General features: G+C 43.4%; 1 protein-coding gene and 1 long non-coding RNA gene across 2 annotated transcripts in view; both read right to left on the reverse strand.

Annotated features, from left to right (window-relative positions):
• The window catches only part of LOC135564660 (uncharacterized), a 529,018-nt gene that overhangs the window by 411,031 nt on the left and 97,441 nt on the right, over positions 1 to 20,546 (reverse strand). The window lies entirely within an intron of this gene.
• LOC115110346 (protein shisa-9B-like) overlaps positions 1 to 20,546 on the reverse strand; it is a 42,014-nt gene that overhangs the window by 9,726 nt on the left and 11,742 nt on the right. The window contains exon 3 of the mRNA XM_029635924.2: positions 7,937 to 8,095. Within this exon, the coding sequence (XP_029491784.2) occupies positions 7,937 to 8,095 (159 nt within the window). The remainder of the gene's footprint in view (positions 1 to 7,936; positions 8,096 to 20,546) is intronic.

Raw genomic sequence — 20,546 nt, forward strand, 5'->3', positions numbered from 1 at the left:
GATTGTACATTATACCTTGAAGCTATTTTATCGCCCCCAGAAACCTGCTCCTTATACTCTCTGTTCCGGACGTTCTAAACAACCAATTCTCATAGCTTTTAGCCGTACCCTTATCCTACTCCTCCTCTGTTCCTCTGGTGATGTAGAGGTGAATCCAGGCCCTGCAGTGCCTAGCTCCACTCCTATTCCCCAGGCGCTCTCTTTTGATGACTTCTGTAACCGTAATAGCCTTGGTTTCTTGCATGTTACCATTAGAAGCCTCCTCAAGTTTGTTTTATTCACTGCTTTAGCACACTCTGCCAACCCGGATGTTCTAGCCGTGTCTGAATCCTGGCTTAGGAAGACCACCAAAAATTCTGAAATCTCCATCCCTAACTACAACATTTTCAGACAAGATAGAATGGCCAAAGTGGGCGGTGTTACAATCTACTGTAAAGATAGCATGCAGAGTTCTGTCCTACTATCCAGATCTGTATCCAAACAATTTGAACTTCTACTTTTAAAAATCCACCTCTCTAAAAACAAGTCTCTCACCGTTGCCGCCTGCTATAGACCAACCTCTGGCCCCAGCTGTGCTCTGGACACCATATGTGAACTGATTGCCCCCCATCTATCTTCAGAGCTCGTGCTGCTAGGCGACCTAAACTGGAACATGCTTAACACCCCAGCCATCCTACAATCTAAGCTTGATGCCCTCAATCTCACACAAATTATCAATGAACCTACCAGGTACCACCCCAAAACCGTAAACACGGGCATCCTCATAGATATCATCCTAACCAACTTGCCTTCTAAATACACCTCTGCTGTTTTCAACCAATATCTCAGCGATCACTGCCTCATTGCCTGCATCCGTAATGGGTCAGAGGTCAAACGACCTCCACTCATCACTATCAAACACTCCCTGAAACACTTCAGTGAGCAGGCCTTTCTAATCGACCTGGCCGGGGTATCCTGGAAGGATATTGATCTCATCCCGTCAGTAGAGGATGCCTGGTTATTTAAAAATAAATGCCTTACATTTACATTTACATTTAGGTCATTTAGCAGACGCTCTTATCCAGAGCGACTTACAAATTGGTGCATTCACCTTATGACATCCAGTGGAACAGTAGTGCATCTAAATCTTTTAAGGGGGGGTGAGAGGGATTACTTTATCCTATCCTAGGTATTCCTTAAAGAGGTGGGGTTTCAGGTGTCTCCGGAAGGTGGTGATTGACTCCGCTGTCCTGGCGTCGTGAGGGAGTTTGTTCCACCATTGGGGGGCCAGAGCAGCGAACAGTTTTGACTGGGCTGAGCGGGAACTGTACTTCCTCAGTGGTAGGGAGGCGAGCAGGCCAGAGGTGGATGAACGCAGTGCCCTTGTTTGGGTGTAGGGCCTGATCAGAGCCTGGAGGTACTGAGGTGCCGTTCCCCTCACAGCTCCGTAGGCAAGCACCATGGTCTTGTAGCGGATGCGGGCTTCAACTGGAAGCCAGTGGAGAGAGCAGAGGAGCGGGGTGACGTGAGAGAACTTGGGAAGGTTGAACACCAGACGGGCTGCGGCGTTCTGGATGAGTTGTAGGGGTTTAATGGCACAGGCAGGGAGCCCAGCCAACAGCGAGTTGCAGTAATCCAGACGGGAGATGACAAGTGCCTGGATTAGGACCTGCGCCGCTTCCTGTGTGAGGCAGGGTCGTACTCTGCGGATGTTGTAGAGCATGAACCTACAGGAACGGGCCACCGCCTTGATGTTAGTTGAGAACGACAGGGTGTTGTCCAGGATCACGCCAAGGTTCTTAGCGCTCTGGGAGGAGGACACAATGGAGTTGTCAACCGTGATGGCGAGATCATGGAACGGGCAGTCCTTCCCGGGAGGAAGAGCAGCTCCGTCTTGCCGAGGTTCAGCTTGAGGTGGTGATCCGTCATCCACACTGATATGTCTGCCAGACATGCAGAGATGCGATTCGCCACATGGTCATCAGAAGGGGGAAAGGAGAAGATTAATTGTGTGTCGTCTGCATAGCAATGATAGGAGAGACCATGTGAGGTTATGACAGAGCCAAGTGACTTGGTGTATAGCGAGAATAGGAGAGGGCCTAGAACAGAGCCCTGGGGGACACCAGTGGTGAGAGCACGTGGTGTGGAGACGGATTCTCGCCACGCCACCTGGTAGGAGAGACCTGTCAGGTAGGACGCAATCCAAGCGTGGGCCGCGCCGGAGATGCTCAACTCGGAGAGGGTGGAGAGGAGGACCTGATGGTTCACAGTATCGAAGGCAGCCGATAGGTCTAGAAGGATGAGAGCAGAGGAGAGAGAGTTAGCTTTAGCAGTGCGGAGCGCCTCCGTGATACAGAGAAGAGCAGTCTCAGTTGAATGACTAGTCTTGAAACCTGACTGATTTGGATCAAGAAGGTCATTCTGAGAGAGATAGCGGGAGAGCTGGCCAAGGTTCAAGAGTTTTGGAGAGAAAAGAAAGAAGGGATACTGGTCTGTAGTTGTTGACATCGGAGGGATCGAGTGTAGGTTTTTTCAGAAGGGGTGCAACTCTCGCTCTCTTGAAGACGGAAGGGACGTAGCCAGCGGTCAGGGATGAGTTGATGAGCGAGGTGAGGTAAGGGAGAAGGTCTCCGGAAATGGTCTGGAGAAGAGAGGAGGGGATAGGGTCAAGCGGGCAGGTTGTTGGGCGGCCGGCCGTCACAAGACGCGAGATTTCATCTGGAGAGAGAGGGGAGAAAGAGGTCAGAGCACAGGGTAGGGCAGTGTGAGCAGAACCAGCGGTGTCGTTTGACTTAGCAAACGAGGATCTGATGTCGTCGACCTTCTTTTCAAAATGGTTGACGAAGTCATCTGCAGAGAGGGAGGAGGGGGGAGGGGGAGGAGGATTCAGGAGGGAGGAGAAGGTGGCAAAGAGCTTCCTAGGGTTAGAGGCAGATGCTTGGAATTTAGAGTGGTAGAAAGTGGCTTTAGCAGCAGAGACAGAAGAGGAAAATGTAGAGAGGAGGGAGTGAAAGGATGCCAGGTCCGCAGGGAGGCGAGTTTTCCTCCATTTCCGCTCGGCTGCCCGGAGCCCTGTTCTGTGAGCTCGCAATGAGTCATCGAGCCACGGAGCGGGAGGGAGGACCGAGCCGGCCTGGAGGATAGGGGACATAGAGAGTCAAAGGATGCAGAAAGGGAGGAGAGGAGGGTTGAGGAGGCAGAATCAGGAGATAGGTTGGAGAAGGTTTGAGCAGAGGGAAGAGATGATAGGATGGAAGAGGAGAGAGTAGCGGGGAGAGAGAGCGAAGGTTGGGACGGCGCGATACCATCCGAGTAGGGGCAGTGTGGGAAGTGTTGGATGAGAGCGAGAGGGAAAAGGATACAAGGTAGTGGTCGGAGACTTGGAGGGGAGTTGCAATGAGGTTAGTGGAAGAACAGCATCTAGTAAAGATGAGGTCGAGCGTATTTCCTGCCTTGTGAGTAGGGGGAAGGTGAGAGGGTGAGGTCAAAAGAGGAGAGGAGTGGAAAGAAGGAGGCAGAGAGGAATGAGTCAAAGGTAGACGTGGGGAGGTTAAAGTCGCCCAGAACTGTGAGAGGTGAGCTGTCCTCAGGAAAGGAGCTTATCAAGGCATCAAGCTCATTGATGAACTCTCCGAGGGAACCTGGAGGGCGATAAATGATAAGGATGTTAAGCTTGAAAGGGCTGGTAACTGTGACAGCATGGAATTCAAAGGAGGCGATAGACAGATGGGTAAGGGGAGAAAGAGAGAATGACCACTTGGGAGAGATGAGGATCCCGGTGCCACCACCCCGCTGACCAGAAGCTCTCGGGGTGTGCGAGAACACGTGGGCAGACGAAGAGAGAGCAGTAGGAGTAGCAGTGTTGTCTGTGGTGATCCATGTTTCCGTCAGTGCCAAGAAGTCGAGGGACTGGAGGGAGGCATAGGCTGAGATGAACTCTGCCTTGTTGGCCGCAGATCGGCAGTTCCAGAGGCTACCGGAGACCTGGAACTCCACGTGGGTCGTGCGCGCTGGGACCACCAGATTAGGGTGGCCGCGGCCACGCGGTGTGGAGCGTTTGTATGGTCTGTGCAGAGAGGAGAGAACAGGCTACACAAGAGGCTACGCTAATGCAAAGGAGATTGGAATGACAAGTGGACTACATGTCTCGAGTGTTCATAAAGTTAAGCTTACGTAGCAAGAATCTTATTGACTAAAATGATTAAAATGATACAGTACTGCTGAAGTAGGCTAGCTGGCAGAGGCTGCGTTGTTGACTATGTAGGCTAGCTGGCAGTGGCTGCGTTGTTGACACTACACTAATCAAGTCGTTCCGTTGAGTGTAATAGTTTCTACTGTGCTGCTATTCGGGGCTAGCGGTCTTGCTAGCAGTGTTGATTACGTTACGTTGCGTTAAAAGAACGACAATAGCTGGCTAGCTCTCCTAGGAAATCGCTCTAGACTACACAATTATCTTTGATACAAAGACGGCTATGTAGCTAGCTATGTAGCTAGCTATGATCAAACAAATCAAGCCGTTGTACTGTAATGAAATGAAATGAAAAATGTGATACTACCTGTGGAGCGAAGCGAAATGCGACCGGATTGTTGAGTGCGGAAGTTCTGCCTTCCTCACCATCTTAAGTATGCCCCATTCAAGAAATTGAGAACCAGGAACAGATATAGCCCTTGGTTCTCTCCAGACCTGACTGCCCTTAACCAACACAAAAACATCCTATGGCGTTCTGCATTAGCATCGAACAGCCCCCGTGATATGCAACTTTTCAGGGAAGCTAGACACCAATATACACAGGCAGTTAGAAAAGCCAAGGCTAGCTTTTTCAAACAGAAATTTGCTTCCTGCAACACAAACTCAAAAAAGTTCTGGGACACTGTAAAGTCCATGGAGAATAAGAACACCTCCTCCCAGCTGCCCACTGCACTGAGGATAGGAAACACTGTCACCACCGATAAATCCAGTATAATTGAGAATTTCAATAAGATTTTTATACGGCTGGCCATGCTTTCCACCTGGCTACCCCTACCCCGGTCAACAGCACTGCACCCCCCACAGCAACTCGCCCAAGCCTTCCCCATTTCTCCTTCTCCCAAATCCAGTCAGCTGATGTTCTGAAAAAGCTGCAAAATCTGGACCCCTACAAATCAGCCGGGCTAGACAATCTGGACCCTTTCTTTCTAAAACTATCTGCCGAAATTGTTGCAACCCCTATTACTAGCCTGTTCAACCTCTCTTTCGTGTCATCTGAGATTCCCAAAGATTGGAAAGCAGCTGCGGTCATCCCCCTCTTCAAAGGGGGGACACTCTTGACCTATATTTATCCTACCCTGCCTTTCTAAGGTCTTCGAAAGCCAAGTCAACAAACAGATTACCGACCATTTCGAATCCCACCATACCTTCTCCGCTATGTAATCTGGTTTCAGAGCTGGTCATGGGTGCACCTCAGCCACTCTCAAGTTCCTAAACGATATCTTAACCACCACTGATAAGAAACAATACTGTGCAGCCATATTCATTGACCTGGCCAAGGCTTTCGACTCTGTCAATCACCACATCCTCATCGGCAGACTCGATAGCCTTGGTTTCTCAAATGATTGCCTCGCCTGGACACTTATCTCCCTCACTAGCTTTAAGCACCAGCTGTTAGAGCAGCTCACAGATTACTGCACCTGTACATAGCCCATCTATAATTTAGCCCAAACAACTACCTCTCCCTCTACTGTATTTATTTTGCTCCTTTACACCCCATTATTTTTTATCTCTACTCTGCACATTCTTCCACTGCAAATCTACCATTCCAGTGTTTTACTTGCTATATTATATTTACTTCACCACCATGGCCTTTTCTTGCCTTTACCTCCCTTATCTCACCTCATTTGCTCACATTGTATATAGACTTATTTTTCTACTGTATTATTGACTGTATATGTTTGTTTTACTCCATTTGTAACTCTGTGTTGTTGTATGTGTCGAACTGCTTTGCTCTTGGCCAGGTCGCAAATGTAAATGATAACTTGTTCTCAACTTGCCTACCTGGTTAAATAAAGGTGAGATAAATAAAATATAAAATTCACTGTAAGGTGACCGATAAATCCAATACGTGTTGTATTCGGCGCATGTGACAAATACAATTGGATTTGATTTGAAAATTGTTAAACAAATCCAAATATATGTTAGATTTTAGATTCTTCAAAGTATCCACCCTTTGCCTTGATGACAGCTTTACAAACTCTTGGCATTCTCTCAACCAGCTTCATAATAAATGCTTTTCCAACAGTCTTGAAGAAGTTTCCACATATGCTGAGTCTTGTTGTCTGCTTTTCCTTCACTCTGCGGTCCAAGGTCCCAAACCGTCTAAATTGGGTTGAGGTCGGGTGATTGTGGAGGCCAGGTCATCTGATGCAACACATCACGCTCCTTGGTCAAATAGCCCTTACACAGCTGGAGGTCTGTTTTGGGTCATTGTCCTGTTGAAAAACAAATGATAGTCCCACTAAGCGCAAACCAGATGGGATGGCGTATCGCTGCCAAATTCTGTGGTAGCCATGCTGGCTAAGTGTGCCTTGAATTTTTTTTATAAATCACAGACAATGTCACCAGCAAAGCACCCCACACCATCACACCACCTCCTCCTCCATGCTTCACGGTGGGAACCACACAGGCGGAGATCATCACCTACCCTACTCTTACAAAGACATGGCGGTTGGAACCAAAACTCTCAAATTTGGACTCATCAGACCAAAAGACAGTTTTCCACTGGTCTAATGTCCATTGCTCGTGTTTCTTGGCCCAAGAAAGTATTTTCTTCTTATTGGTGTCCTTTAGTAGTGGTTCCTTTGCAGCAATTTGAGCATGAAGGCCTGATTCACACAGTCTCCTCTGAACAGTTGATGTTAAGATGTGTCTGTTACTTGAACTCTGTGAAGCATTTATTTGGGCTGCAGTTAAGTCTAATGAACGTATGCTCTGCAACAGAGGTAACTCTGAGTCTTCCTTTCCTGTGGCGGTCCACGTGAGAGCCATCATGCCACTTGATGGTTTTTGCGACTGCACTTGAAGGAACTTTCAAAGTTGTTGACATTTTCTGGATTGACTTACCTTCATGTCTTAAAGTAATGATGGACTGTCATTTCTCTTTGTTTACTTGAGCTGTTCTTGCCATAATATGGTATTTTACCAATAGGGCTATCATCTGTATACCACCCCTACCTTGTTACAACACAACTGACTGGCTCAAACGCATTAAGAAGGAAAGAAATTCCACAAATTAACTTTAAACAAAGTCACACATGTTAATTGAAATGCATTCCTGGTGACTACCTCATGAAGCTGGTTGAGAGAATTCCAAGAGTGTGAAAAACTGTCATCAAGGCAAAGGGTGGCCAGTTTGAAGAATCTCAAATAGAAAATATATTTTGATTTGTTGAAAACCTTTTTGGTTACTACATGACTCCATATTGGGCGGCAGGGTAGCCTAGTGGTTAGAGTGTTGGACTAGTAACCGCAAGGTTGCAAGTTCAAACCCCCGAGCTGACAAGGTACAAATCTGTCATTCTACCCCTGAACAGGCAGTTAACCCACTGTTCCTAGGCCGTCATTGAAAATAAGAATTTGTTCTTAACTGACTTGCCTAGTTAAATAAAGGTAAAAAAAATATGTGTAACTTCCTAGTTTTGATGTCTTCAATATTCTACAATATAGAAAATAGTAAAAATAAAGAAAAATCCGGAAATCAGTAGGTGTCTCCGAACTTTTGACTGGTACTTATATTGTACTGTGAAATATATGCATTTAGTTCGATTTGAAATTATAATGAAATTATATATTACCCCTTTTGATTAGCTGATGAAATCTGATTAGCTATTTTGATTGTGAAGTTAATCAGAGAAGCAGCTCGCCGCTTATTCCTGTATTCCCATATCCGCATATCTTAGAATGAGCAAAAACTGTGTCTCTTACCGACAGCCTTGAGGGAGGCGTACTTATTGAGCTCTTTCCCAGGTTGCTGTTGCTCATAGGGGCTAGGGATCTGTCCCAGGGAAGGGTAGGGGTGGGGAGGAGACCCTAAGCCTGGCATTAGTGATGATCCTGGACCCACACTGTTCATCTGGTTAGCCTCTGTAGGGAGAGAAAGAGAAAGATGGCAGGTGTCAGTTTGGCAGAAAAAGTAAAAAATGTCATTAAATATTGATGTTCCATCTGAGTGATTGAGATTATGGGCTCATATAAATGCTACAATGTATTTAGAAGTGAGTAAATTCGATTGTGCACTGTTGTATTGTTTTCCCACTTAAGTGAGGCAATATTCTTTACATTTTACTGCAGTGGGCTAAATCAGGGTCACACAGTGCTTCGGACTTAATACAAAACCTAGAATACATAATATAGAATGCCCACCCCAACTCACGCCCTGACCAAACTAAAACAGAGACATAAAAAAATGAACTAAGGTCAGGACGTGACATATCAGCAGTATTTTTGAAATCAGTGATTCTTCCTTCCTGTCAGTGGTGAGATGTAAGATCTGGTGTCTCCCAGGAAAGCTGTGGAAGTCGAGACCTGCTAGACCCCATGTAGGCAGCTTACACTATCTCATTGACCTGCCAACACAATTGTTATAGTCTCTTCATGTTAGCCCTGGGATACAAATCATTAACCGTCCATCGCTCCAAGCTAGATGGCCCCTCTAGCCAGCTCACTGTGCTAATCCTCTCCCAATCGAATCTCTTTGGTTTCCTCCAAACAAGCCTCAGCCAAAACCAACAGCAGCGTAGCTCAGCCCCAAGCTGATATGTCTCTCAATAGGCCTGATCGAAATCAATTTGACAGATGGATAAGAATGGACAGAGGTAATTGCTTCAGATCCTTGGTAACATTGCACCCCGTGCTGGTTGGCCCTCCCTGGGGACTCAGCTGGAGAGAGAGAGTGTGATGACTGCTCTTTATAAAATGGTACTAATCCAGCATCCAGCATCCAGACATCTGCTTAATTGAGGAGTGCATGGAACCATGGCAAATTGACTGGCCCCCTGCCTGCTGGCATGGCAGAACAACCAGATGTTGTGGGCATCATTTTCAACTGGCCCCGCAGGACCCAAAGGAGGTCAGAAGACAGCAGACTGCACCCACGACCAGGTGTCAGTTTGGGGGACGGTGAATGCCACCTTAATAACTCCAGCAATACTACAGTAGAATATCAATAACGTAAAGTTAACTAATAGCTCAATATTGATATTGTGTGTAATAGCAGAGTTCTATAAAATGCATTCCCCCAGTTTGGCTGTAGCAGTTACTGATTGGTCAAGGTAATACTGTACATCCATTCAGCCCATGTTGTTGTTGTATCCGTATTCATGTTGCACATGTAAACATAAGTCTCTTCCATTACTGATGTCCACAGCCCACTGTGAGGAACAATACCAGGACCTTGAGAGAGTAGAGTCATTGTAGTAGACATTGTAAGTGACCATAAACTGCTGCTTGGGCATGTTGAGAACACTAATGAGTTTTCAAAGTACAAGCAATCTGTTGAGCAGCGGATTGAACCTATGGCACGAAATGCTGTTAGTAACAATAGCTTCCTATGTATGACCACATATTCAACAAGTAAAATAGAATGGTCCAGCACTGCTTGAAGGTCTGGATTCATTCGAAGGCTACTACAAATTGTTAATATCATCTGTTAGAAAATGGGAAAATAATGATCTGACTTCTTATGGGCCCTGTCCTACACTAGATATTCATTCGTCTGCAATCATTTTGATTTTCACAGCACCATCAATAAGTAACTGAGTAATATAGAAGCGATATTAAGCAACTGTTTATTATTATTATGATTAATCAAAAGACATAGGTTGTTCTATTATTATTTATAGTGAACAAGTATTCATTAAAAAGAGTAAATGAAAAGGAGTTAACTTGACTGTACCTTTGAGACTGAGATAAATGAAGAACTATAAACGTCTGCTTTAGAAAATAGAGATGACAACCTCCAGTTCATTACTCATCTCACAGATGTGAACGTTCAGTAGTAGAAGACCTGGCACCATTTACTCCCGTGTGAATGCTTTTTTAATATATCATTGTTGTGTTCTTACTACGACACAAACAGTAATAAATTATACTTGAAAGAGCGATAACGTTGACATGACTTTATCGTTCAAACTCAAGTTCAAGCACCGTGCATTAATGCACAGGCGCAGTACTCAATTAGTATCAATGCTCTAGGTTCCTCAATAACAACATACAGTAGTGCCTATGATAAAAGCGGTATAATAGTATCACAATATATCATACTTAACAAGGATTCCAGAATTCAATCATATCTGCAGTGTGACCACCCTCCTTTCCCTAGTCATGATGATCAAAACAGGCTGTCAACTTGTAAGTTACACATAATAACTGGCCGTGATCGATGGCATATTTGCGGAGGCACACTGAGGCCACTTAACAACTAAACGACTCCTTTTGCAAGTCAACAAGTCTACATTTTCTGAGAGCAGATTTCTCTGGCAAGTTTACACTTCAGTAGATTGGGAGGAAAAAAGGTGAAAAGGACATACAATCCCCCATTACTTATGCCCCAAATCTTACCAAGCAGTTCGCATAATAGGACTCACATCTTGTTTTAACTGTATGCTACTGTACACCTGCATCTCTCTGCTGCACTGATGGTATGAGGGGAGAATACAAACATGACGATCACTGAGTAGACAACATCGATGTTTGTAATGTTTGAAATGATTAAATACAGGCTAAGTCAAATAAAATGTCTTATCTGTAAGATCTGTTGCATTATAATACCTCATTTTATTGTTGCCATGCAACGTCTAATCAGGCACACACACCACAGTGTGAAAAGCAAAGAGCCTATTTTGCTCGGTTTCATGTTAGTTAGTTAAGGAGGTCAGTGGATGTGGAACCCTGTTTTTCAGTGCTGCAACTAGTACAAAATATTCCATTCTAATTAGCTCCACAGCTAATATACTAAATACATTTGCATTTACACATTTAGCTGAACACTATCATCTGCTTTGGACAGTGGACAATGAACCGTGAAAGAAATGGATAAAAAGAAAATCAAATCTAGGCTAAAATGGTTCTGTCTGACGGTGAAAAGACTGATGCCAAGTGGACTGAAATAGATGTTCTGATTTTAAACAGGGTCTTGGTAGCAATGACCATTCGTCAGGGAAGAGATGTCAGCTATCGCTGAAATGTCACCAGAGCTTTTGTTCTCCTCGTCTTCCTGGCTGGCAGGCAATTTGATTGGATTCTTCTAGTCTATTTTTCCCAGACAGTTACTTAATGAATATGCCAGCTTTAGTTACGCATGCTTCCTGGCTCATGACTCAGCAGCAGCCACTGGAAGGTTTCTCTTCTCCAGATGATGAACACAATCATGGCTGGATCTACAGGTCCGAAAGGCTGAAGGCAGCAGCGATGTAAGCAAAGATGTCTAATCGGACTAGACTGACAGCCGGGCCAAGAGTGCTTTAGCCAACAGCAGGTGCACTAATCAATTTTGGTTGGAGAGGAAAGAAAAAGATGTTTCATGATAAGAAAAGTTGCATGATCTTTCAGATGTTCAGAACCAAAATGTAGGAATGGATAGCTTGAACTCAATTTATCCCCAGAAAAATACAGCATCAACAGCAAAAAAAATTGCAGTTCGAAATCAACTTTTGTTTACTAAAAATAAATTATGAAGTTGATCCTTTGTGTTTAATTTCATGCTTATCCACAGGGGAATAAATATGAAGAATGGGAAAAGTTCATAGATACTACTCTAGCAACTTGCCCACCAGATTTGCACCTAAAGGTTCCCTGAGGGCTACTGACTATGATAATCAGAAACTTTGGAAATTCTTTTGAAATACTACACTGCCTCCTGGAAAAAATATTCCTCCTGCTGCTCAGTGGTCCCAACAGGAGACGGTTCAGGAACAACAGGGGAGTAGAGCTTTCAACAGAGAGGTCTGGAGGGAACCCAGCATGAATGAATGATGATTGTTGAAACGTTCCAGTGTTTTCTGTGGGAAAAGGACAAGGGTTTAAAGAGGAAGAGACCATTGCACAGAACTACAATGTACTTTAAAGAGAGGAGAAGATGCTTTTGAATGGAGAATAGGGAAGATGTTTATTTTCCTTAGCGAGTCCAATTAATATGAAAGAGGATAGTGTAGCAATAGTTCAAAAGTGGGAGGAGGGCAGTGGGAGAATAAGGTCAGGGACAGGAGGCGTGAACCAAACATGAAACAACTGTCAGCACCACTTCAAAAGGACTACTGTACTCTCCTCTGCCACTGAAAAATAAAAGATGGTACAAGTATAATATTCTAACTTTTTTAACAAGTATAAACTTTCAGCTGTTCAGAGTCCACTATGCCATGGTGCAGCCTCTCCATGATAATACAAATGTAATAATAGTGAAATAGGCTAATTAGAGGCTAATTTCCCACCGGTCAAATAGATGTTTCCGTGCTGTGCTAATTACTTTGTAAAAGACCATGAAATGATCTGTGTTGTCTCATTAAAAGATATATACAGGGAAGCTTTACAACTCGTTCACTACACCTGCTAATAGTGGTCAGGTATGGTTCTGTGACTAGGTGAAAACAATGAGTGGTTTTTAAGAATCATTGTTCTCTGAAATGACCCCACCTCTGGAAATCTGGAAATCTGAAGTACAAGCTGTTACTTTGGCATTGAGCTGCTAATTTAAGGAGTAATACATCTGTCAATCCATTGTCTGTGTACAATGGATAAAATCCCATTTCATCTGCCAGACATTGGTCCTCTTTACACACGATTCCTTCTAAATTACTGGAGTCCCACTTCAATTCACTTTCCATCTGTCTGCCACTGGCAAAAAGTGGTACATTTGTTCAAACTTTTGTAAGGTTAAAGACTCAAAGGTTGTTGCAGGAGTAAGTGAATCAACACAACAGACACAGATACCTTTCAAGAACTCATAAAAAATGCAAGAGTGTATTTTGGGAGCTGGATGCCCCAAAGGGATGGATGGTACAATGGGAAGGACACTCTCATTCACAGGTTATTTACAATTGGGGAGAGAAAGTCTGCATAAGGTTTAGTCCTAAGACCTCCATTAACATATACAGTATCATTTATTAGCAATACTTCATCATATTTGATGCACGCTTGTAGTTTCATCAGCTGTTTTGGCATTGCTTTGTTGCATTGAAATATTTCAGATTCAATAAGCATGTACAGAATATAACCTAATACAGTATTTGCATACTTCCAATATACCTACTGCAAGGAATGTGATTTCAATACTTTGCACAGTTTGTCAGTATTTGATGTTGATTTTCACAAATTAATTTGTCTAGAATAGTCAGTGTGACATTTAACATTGAGCCTCTCGCAGAAACCTACCTCTGCTAGACGGATTTACAGGGTATTAGACAGTGCGCAAGAAGAAAGTCAGTCAGTCACTCTTATTTGCCCTGATGGAAGAAGTCTATATTCCATGTAAATGTGTGTCTAGCCCCTAGCTTTTCTTCTTTATACTCATAAAGGTTGGACAAGCTGAGAGATTAATAGCCAGGCCTTGAAGATTGATGAGAAAAACATTTGACTCACCAGGGTAAATCATGACTTGACGGGTCATTTTATAGGTTGAATTTCCTCAGTTGTAATTTACATAAAATAGGCATATGCAGGGATGGAACATAACTGATCTGGGTGCAGATGATGGCATAAAAACAGTATCTGAATTCCTACAGACTGAGGAAAGCCATTATCTGTGTAATCCAATCTGACAGGTGGAGCTCACTGTGAGTTAAAAGCAGCAGAAGAATCAATAACGCCTCCTCTCTTCTCCTCTCTCGGAGCATTGTTCACTCCTTCTCTGTGCTCTACCTGCTTCCATTACCTTAAATTCATGCGCATTCATCAGCTCACCTCTGAAATGTAGCCTACGCTTCCAGACTCAGGAGTGTTATTGAGGGCGACACTTCACTTTGTAAATGTTGGTGTTTATGGCTTGATTGGCAAACTAGGTGAACAGGTTTCTCTCCAGAGGCAAGTTTGACTACACCAACTAAGTAATGGAATCTCCAACTTACAATGGCCTGTCTCCATAGTTCATACATTAACCAGTTGGCAACACCCACATGAGCAACAGTTCATACTCCCATTATTTATCTGCTGAGGGAGAACAGGCTCTGCTGCACTCACAAAAAGCCTGCATGAAATTAACATTTAATGAATTTATATGCCGACACTATGTAAATCTAATGTATAAGCTTTGTCTTTTTTCATTACTGAATGAAATTGACGTTCCCCTATGCTAAGAGTATATTGGATGGACAACACAGTTATTCTGTCAAACTTATTAATTACAGTGACACCATTGTATGTGCTTTATGAATGGATAATTCAGTAAGCAGTTAGGTAAAAATACAAGCACAGAATAACGATTTGCAAAAGGTACATTAAATATAGATAAAACATATTCACTATTTTGTGCATTAAGATGTATGTGCTGTGGTCTGGGTGAATTACTTAAAACCCTGTATGATGGTGGGTTTGTGTGCACTATTTGTGATAATGGTAATCTCCATGCCACCAGTTGGGTCAAAGTTGTCCATGCATGGAAGCGTGTGTTTCATTCGTCTATAGAACAGACACAAATGTGGCTTCTACACAATAAATAATTTGCCCACAGCAATGCAAAAGCTAATCACTATCTGCTCATCCAAGTGCTTGCATATTGCCTTGTGCTACTTATGGTACATTAAATAAATTAGTTTAGACAAGAGAGAACTTCATTTGTAGTCCATTAGTTGGAGTAAACCCTCATCTCACTTTTTAACCTTGTTGTATCAAGCTTCTCTTCTCAGCCTGCGAGCTTGACAAGGTGTTATCATTCATGTCAGGTACCAACAAAGATATGGAACTACAGTTTTGGTATGCAGCACCGGTATTTTTAAAGGAGGTTTGGCCCTTAGGCGGAAGCTTAACTAAAGTGTCTCAAAATGATCACAGCATTCTTTTGTCTAAAACCATTCATCAAGGCAGATATAAAAAGGAAGAGGAGATACAAAATGCCCTGTTAAAAAACAGGCATGTAACTGGATATAAAGCTGATGTTTTGTAACCGTTGTCCATTCATCGTTGTAGGTAGTAGTAACCCATTTAAATACAGTTTCCTGTGACATCGTCTTGTGGGGAAAGGGCCTGCCAGACCGTCCGGCCGTGTGTGTTGGCAGCAAGGGAGAACTTTCTTCTCTTCGGCTGGCTGCCTAGAGAGAAAAGAGGCCAAGTGGCCACAGGTGCCCCTTGCTCACACAGGCAGGCCTGGAGGAGAGAGACAGGACAGTGCGTGTGGCCAAGATGGCCCCAGCAGCACACAGGACAGAAGTTGAGTGTAGCCTAGACGCCAGCCAGCCACCCACCCAGAGGAGAGGCAACTAGAGGAGAAGAGAGGGAACTAGAACAAAGCCCTGTCTGTCTGAGAGGATTGTGTCATCTGTGACGGCTGACACGTGTGAGAACTCCCTCTGGACCATTTCACTCAGTGCCAACCAGGCACCCACAACCCCTACAATAGAGGCAGTATCCATCCTAGGGAAGCAGCCCTGGCATGGGTACACTTGGCAGTGCCAGACATGGCTAGGGGACGAGGAGGAGAACAGACACACTACTCTACCCCCTGCCCAGAAGTTGGTGAAAGAGACAGAAGCAAAACGCCAGGAAGAAAATAACCATTTTAGTGGAGCTGTATTCTCAAGGCTATAATCTCAGGGATATAGCGGACTATATTCTGTATACAGGGTACAGGATTTTGTAAAGTGTTTCTGAAGTCTTTTTCTGTTGATTGGGAGAAAGGACACTTTGTATGCTTTGTATGCTAACAGGCTTTGTTGTTCTATTGTAATATCTGTCCGTTGTAGCTAGTTGATCTAATGTTACAAATCCATCTGTGCTGCCCTGTTTTCCTGAATCTCACATACTACTGCAGCTGAACAAGGGGATTAATCGCCTGAACGCTTACCAACCAACTGAAGAGGGCTCAGTCACATAGCTAGTGCTGCTGTTCCTGCCGGTGCAATTATTTACCTCTCATGTCCAGTTGACAAAATTAGATCCTTGTGTGTGTGTGTGTGTGTGTGTGTGTGTGTGTGTGTGTGTGTGCGTGCGCGTGCGTGCGTGCGTGCGTGCGTGCGTGCGTGTATGAAAGCCATACCTTGATGTCCTCAAATACATCAAAACGACAGTGACGGTGTGTGAAAACAGAGCACAACCTATTTTGTTGCAACCAGATGCAAAGCTGGCATGAAAATGTAAATAACATGGGAGGTATGTTGTTGTACAACTGAGGCATTATCTACAAAAAGAAAACTACCAGACCCAGTAGAGATGTAATGCTAGTGTACTACAATGACTGAAGGTTGACGGGGTATTACTATGCTGCTCCTGAACTCAAAGTGCTGCTCCTGAACTCAAAGTGCTGCTCCTGAACTCAAAGTGCTGCTCCTGAACTCAAAGTGCTGCTCCTGAACTCATGGTGCTGCTCCTGAACTCATGGTGCTGCTCCTGAACTCAAAGTGCTGCTCCTGAACTCAAAGTGCTGCTCCTGAACTCAAAGTGCTGCTCCTGAACTCATGGTCTCCTGGACTAATAAAATCGGGTGGTTTTGAGGTTGTAAGATGCATGGTTGTGATTGTTTGGGTTTCTATTCTGACAATGACCATTTCTTTCCCAAAGCATCCATTTGTTACAAGAAACGTCTGGTCGTCTGTTGACATGAACTAACTCTGTCTTTGCTGACCTAGTAACAATTACAAAAGAGTAATGGAAGAACAGTAATTTTCACAAACACTATGACAAGCATTGTATGGTCAAAAACAGCAATATATTTTTTAGAGGGATGTGTTTCCTATGGTATTGTAGATTGTGGATACTATGATGCCAATGATGCACTAATAATGCTCATGATCTAACATGGGCTGTGCTTCATCTACATTTAAATCTGTTTATAAATGTAGATATTCATCATTTAGCTGGGAGAGAACTTAAACACTTACCACTTAAGAGGGGTTTGCCAGCACTTACCAACAAAGAAAAGATGACCAAAGAACCCTCTTTAAAGGGTAAGTGAAGAAAGACCCCTTTGAAGCTGTGACCATTCTCAGTGGACATTAATATTAATATTACATTACTTCTGATGTGTTAGAACACCCAACAGGGCCCTCTGTGTCATTTCCCAATCACCAGCCATCATGGAAGCAGAGTATCCTGAGTGGTGTGAGGATGTTCAGAACAAGTGATCTAAGCTATCTGCAGTAACCCCCCATGTTATTGACCTACTAAAAAATGCCATTAGGCAGTCCTAAAATAAATCCTTGTCATTGGTCATACATGAGGGCATTGGGTATCTGATCGGCAGCCTGGTATATGATAAACCTACAACTGACTTTTAAAACACATTGTTGAACATGGTGTGTTGTTTTAATGTACTGTACAGGGAGGGATTCATGTTCATCTTTTTCTGATGACATTTTGTTGTAGGTTTAAATGTAGCTTACTAATAGCTGTACTGTGACCCATCAGTGAGGCAGCCATAGGCCATAGTGCTGAAGCTCCCATCCCATCGCTAGCTGCTCCTGAACCTCTAATTTCCACCACCTACCTGTCAACATGTCGGCTGGCTGGTAATGAACGGATCATTATTCCAGGAGGGGGCACGGAAGAAAAAAAGGGGTCTCTGTTTAAAGAATGATTCATTATTCGCCTGACATGGCAGCACCAAGAACGCCTGAATTCATTAAAGTGAATAATAATGATTTCAGCTGAAGGAGAAAACTCATCTCGTAGGCATACCTTGAGGTACAGCAGGCTTGATGTTCAGGGTACTATATGCCTGTGACAACCAGGCAGACGTTTTCTGAAAGATACTACCTTGTCCACACATTTCCGTACTCTACTTTGGCGGGTTTAGATGTAAGAGGAGAAAGTGGAAGCGTTAACCCAAGAAAATGCTTATTCTAGAGTTGATGTGTTGAAAACGAAGAACTATGCTGCCTATTAGGAAGGTTCATTCATTCTTAGTATTTCCCTCAAAGCATGATTATTATGATATTTAAGGGTGCCTCAAATGTCTATATGTATAGTTCTCCTCAGGGGAATTTCCCTAGATAAAAGTTCATTTGTATCAGTTCAATCTGAAGTTGTAAGGGGCAGAAGAAAATCAGTGCCAGCACAATTGTGTGAGATTGCCATGGATACAGGCATGCACAATCCTATAGGAGTTGACAGTGGAACTGCAAACTGCAAGTGTATAATCAGGTCCTTTTTCCACTGTGGGGAAATTAATTCAAAGTCAGATATAATGTATTCTGCATCTTAAGTTAGTGTAATTCAACAAGAATCACTTTTCTGCTCCTATCTATTTAACCTACAACAGCAAAAGTCCATGGACAGGCCCTTTGGTCGTCATACCTTTGTTTCCATGGAGATGTCATGCATATTGGCACCATATGTATTAGTTCCATCATATGACATAAGGGAATCAGAATGGAAACCACCTGAGCCATATACAGTGCCTTCAGAAAGTGTTCAGACTCCTTGACTTTATCCATGTTTTATTGTGTTACAGCCTGAATTAAATTCATATTTTATTTGATATATTAATCACACTTTGTATGGTGTATCAATACATCCAGGAACTACAAAGATACAGGTGTCCTTCCAAACTCAGTTGACGAAGAGGAAAGAAACCGCTCAGGGATTTCACTATGAGGCCAAGTGTGACTTTATAACAGTAACAGAGTTTAGGAGAAAACGGATCAACAACATTTCAGTTACTCCACAATGCTAACCTAAATAACAAAGAAGGAAGCCTGTACAGATTACAAATATTCCAAAACATGCATCCTGTTCGCATTAAGGAGCTAAAGTAAAACTGCAAATAATGTGTCACAAAAATGTACTTTATGTCCTGAATACAAAATGTTATGCTTGGGGGAAATCCAACACATCACTGAGTACCACTCTTCATATTTTCAAGCATGGTGAAGGCTGCATTATGTTATGGGTATGCTTGTAATCGGTAAAGACAATTGAGTTTTTGAGATAAAAATAAATAAATGGAATTGAACTAAGCACAGGCAAAGTCCTAGAGGAAAACCTGGTTCAGTCTGCTTTCCAAAAGACACGGGGAGACAAATTCACCTTTCAGCAAGACAATAACCTAAAACACAAGGCCAAATATACACTGGAGTTACTTACCAATATTACATTGAATGTTCCTTAGTGGCCTAGTTACAGTTTTGACTTTAATCGGCTTGAAAATCTATGGCAAGACTTGAAAATTGCAGTCTAGCCATGATCAACAACCAACTCGACAGAGCTTGAAGAATATTAAAAAGAATCATGTGCAAATATTGTACAATCCTGGTGTGCAAAGTTCTTAGAGACTGACCCAGAAAGACTGACAGCTGCAATCGCTGCCAAAGGTAATTCCAACATGTATTGTGTCAGGGGTGTGAATACCTACAGTTGAAGTTGGAAGTTAACATACTGTCACTTTCTGACCTTAGTTCTTTTGTTATGTCTTTGTTTTAGTATGGTCAGGGAGTGAGTTGGGTGGGTTGTCTATGTTCCTTTTCTATGTTGTGTTTTGTGTTTGGCCTGGTATGGTTCTCAATCAGAGGCAGCTGTCGATCGTTGTCTCTGATTGAGAATCATACTTAGGTAGCCTTTCCCACTTGTGTTTCGTGGGTGATTATTTTCTGTTCTGTGTTTTGCTTCACCGTTCAAGACTGAATTTTGGCCCATTCCTCCTGACAGAGCTTGTGTAACTGAGTCAGATTTGTAGGCCTCCTTGCTCGCACACGCTATTTTAGTTCTGCCCACAAATGTTCTATGAGATTGAGGTCTGGGCTTTGTGATGGCCACTCCAATAGCTTGACTTTGTTGTCCTTAAGCCATTTTGCCACAACTTTGGAAGTATGCTTGGGGTCATTGTCAATTTGGAAGACCCATTTGTGACCAAGCTTTAACTTTCTGACTGATGTCTTGAGATGTTGCTTCAATACATCCACATAATGTTCCTACCTCATGATGCCATCTATTTTGTGAAGTGCACCAATCCCCCCTGCAGCAAAGCACCCCCACAACATGATGCTGCCACCCCCTGTGCTTCATGGTTGGGATGGTGTTCTTCGGCTTGCAAGCCTCCCCCTTTTTCCTCGAAACATAAAGATTGTCATTATGGCCAAACAGTTCTATTTTTGTTTCATCAGACCAGAGGACATTTCTCCAAAAAGCACGATCTTTGTACCCATGTGCAGTTGCAAACCGTAGACTGGCTTTTTTATGGCGGTTCTGGAGCAGTGGCTTTTTCCTTGCTGAGCGGCCTTTCAGGTTATGTCGATATAGGACTCGTTTTACTGTGGATATAGATACTTTTGCACCTGTTTCCTCCAGCATCTTCATAAGGTCCTTTGCTGTTGTTCTGGGATTGATATACACTTTTCAAACCAAAGTATGTTCATCTCTAGGAGACAGAACACGTCTCCTTCCTGAGCGGTATGAC

Source organism: Oncorhynchus nerka, linkage group LG26 (genome assembly GCF_034236695.1).
Source record: "Oncorhynchus nerka isolate Pitt River linkage group LG26, Oner_Uvic_2.0, whole genome shotgun sequence".
Taxonomy (NCBI): domain Eukaryota; kingdom Metazoa; phylum Chordata; class Actinopteri; order Salmoniformes; family Salmonidae; genus Oncorhynchus; species Oncorhynchus nerka.